The 2,380-nt window shown below is 40.9% G+C and overlaps 1 protein-coding gene across 1 annotated transcript in view; it reads left to right on the forward strand.

The window, feature by feature from the left end:
- Nucleotides 1–273: 273 nt before the first annotated feature.
- Nucleotides 274–2,380, forward strand: part of ENTPD3 (ectonucleoside triphosphate diphosphohydrolase 3) — a gene marked incomplete at its 5' end in the record, with an annotated part of 9,973 nt that continues 7,866 nt past the window's right edge. Inside the window, one exon of the mRNA XM_010167283.1 lies at nucleotides 274–391. Coding sequence (XP_010165585.1) covers nucleotides 274–391 — 118 coding nt within the window. The remainder of the gene's footprint in view (nucleotides 392–2,380) is intronic.

Below are 2,380 nucleotides of genomic sequence, written 5' to 3' on the forward strand. Positions count from 1 at the left end.
AACCTGATGCTGAAAGGAGATGAGCATTCTCCATCCCCACTGAATTCATTATTGAAGGTAAGTAGTATGTTCTTTGTTCTACAGCCAGATTAATTCTGTGCTTGGCTGTTGGATTCATGCCTAAGTGCCTAATGCTAGAATTAATCTCTCATGTAAACATACTGTGCATACATTTTCTGGAGTGTTTGATGGTGCAAATAAATACAGCTGCATATGGGCCTTAAAGCTGTCACTGTTTGTTTCTTGATTTAATGTTGTTTTTTTTCTCACCAGTATGGAGTAGTCCTTGATGCTGGATCCTCTCGGACTACAGTCTACGTCTATGAATGGCCAGCAGAAAAAGAAAATGACACGGGAGTAGTAAGCCAAACCTTCAAGTGCAATGTGAAAGGTGAGCTCAAATAGAAGTTCCTTATTTCTTTCTAGCCTCCAAGAAGAGGTTATGTGGAAGCCTATAGCGTTTTGGTTTTGGTTTTTTTGTCACTGTTTTGCTTTTCAGTGCTGAAGAGCAAGAACTGTTAAGACTTTGTCTATGTCTATCAGCATCAGTCCTTTTCCTACTGATAAAGCAGGGTGCTCTAATCTGCAATGGAGAGAGGAAATTGTAGCTAAACTCGATTTACTCCATTGTAGTGCATGATTGGTGCTGGCAGAATTCGATCTAAATAATATCAGGCCCTGTAAATGTTTAGTTCTTGTGTACTGAAATAATTTCTTTTAAAAGAAAAGTATAAAATATATTTTAAAACAGCTTGGAATAAAAAGTCTTTGAGAAGAATGGGAATCCAGCTGTTGTTAGATGTTAGCCATTAATTTTGATGGAGGCAAAAATGGGTGTCAGTTATGCTATAGGAGTTTGACAAATCAGTTTTCATTTTCCAGAAGACTTAGTGATGTTTAAAAAAAAAAAAAATCTTGGCTGTTTGAGTCAGATTTCCTAGAGAGACAAGGCTTATGCAGTTCATCTGGAATTGTTCTGTAATTACTTGGAAAGAGGCAACCGAGGGGAAATTATGAAAGGCAGAAGGTGAACAGGAAGAGCTTCTCCATACTGCAGCACTAGAAAGCGTCTGATAAAATTGTCTAGTAAAATAGCTAAATTGCTGAAACTGTCTCTGACAGGATGTCGTAGTTGTATCAAACATGCAGGTCTGGCCTTTGGCTCAGGAAGTCCTGTAGTTGTGCACTGCTAGAAGGTGTCCCGTGCCAAGTACCACTGGCTACCTGCCTTATCTGAGGTTTTGCATTGATTCCTCTCAGAGAGAGGATGCTAGACTAGATTGACTTTTGCTCATCGTTGCTCTAATACCTTGTTGTGGTTTCTTTCATAAGAGCTTTTGAATCTCTTGGTCAACTTCAGTTACATTTGACAAACCTTTCAAAGATACCAAAATTCCACACATTTTATGAAGACAGGTGGCCAGGCAATGGTTAGTCAGTAAGGGATCTCTGCAGGAAGCCGAACTTCCTAAATTCTGCTACTCTGAGTTAAACAAGCTTTAGATTATCCTCTAAGATACTGACTTCAGAGGTACTGGTTTGGGTTTGCAAGTTAGGTAAGAGGAGAACGTGGTGCAACTCAGTGCAGACTTTGTTGACCTCTGATAATAATTGTGGTGTTTGAAGAGAATTTTCCCCTTCTTTCGCTCTGTCATGATCATGCAAAATCCTGCATCTCTCTTTGTGTCTGGAAATAGATGTTGGAGATGGTCCCTGAGTAACTAGGAGATGAGTAGAAGGCAATGGTTTCTTAACAGCACCAACATTTCTGTCTCCAGTGTTAAATATATGCGTGGACATTCTTAGCAATTTTAGAACAAGGAAAGAAAAGCAAGTGTAAGGTGCACAGAAGTAATGCACTGTCATGTGCTTGATGGTGTGTCCTTACAGACTGCAGGAATGGCAGCCAGCCTGCTGAGGTGGGGGTTACGCTCCACTAGCTCATGTCTTGACTCCTTAGGAATGTTGCCTTTAGGAATTCTGGTGTGAGAAAAATGCACAGAGAAACTGTGTAATTTTTCTCCTCAAAAAATGACAGAGGAGTACTTTGTGAATTTGTTTTGATTGATTTCTATTTTGTTTTACGTCTGGGGAATACAAAAAATTGCGTAACAAAGGAGTCCAAATTGCTGTGAACTGTTCAGGTCCAGAGGGGCCTTAAACATGCTCAATCAAAGTGCTCCTCATCCTCCAGTGTACAAAATCACCAGGGTTCACTGCTCCAGTCCTGGGTGACTCATGGGCTCATGAGAGAGGTCCCCAGCTAAGCTGTGGGGGGCAGTGGTGAACACATCTGTCAGTGTTTCTTTAGTGGCCCTCTAACCATAACCTTCAGCACTTACATTGGGGGATGGTTCTGGGCGTACTGAGAGGCAGACTT

Source organism: Antrostomus carolinensis, unplaced genomic scaffold (assembly GCF_000700745.2).
Source record: "Antrostomus carolinensis isolate BGI_N321 unplaced genomic scaffold, ASM70074v2 scaffold25554, whole genome shotgun sequence".
Lineage (NCBI taxonomy): Eukaryota > Metazoa > Chordata > Aves > Caprimulgiformes > Caprimulgidae > Antrostomus > Antrostomus carolinensis.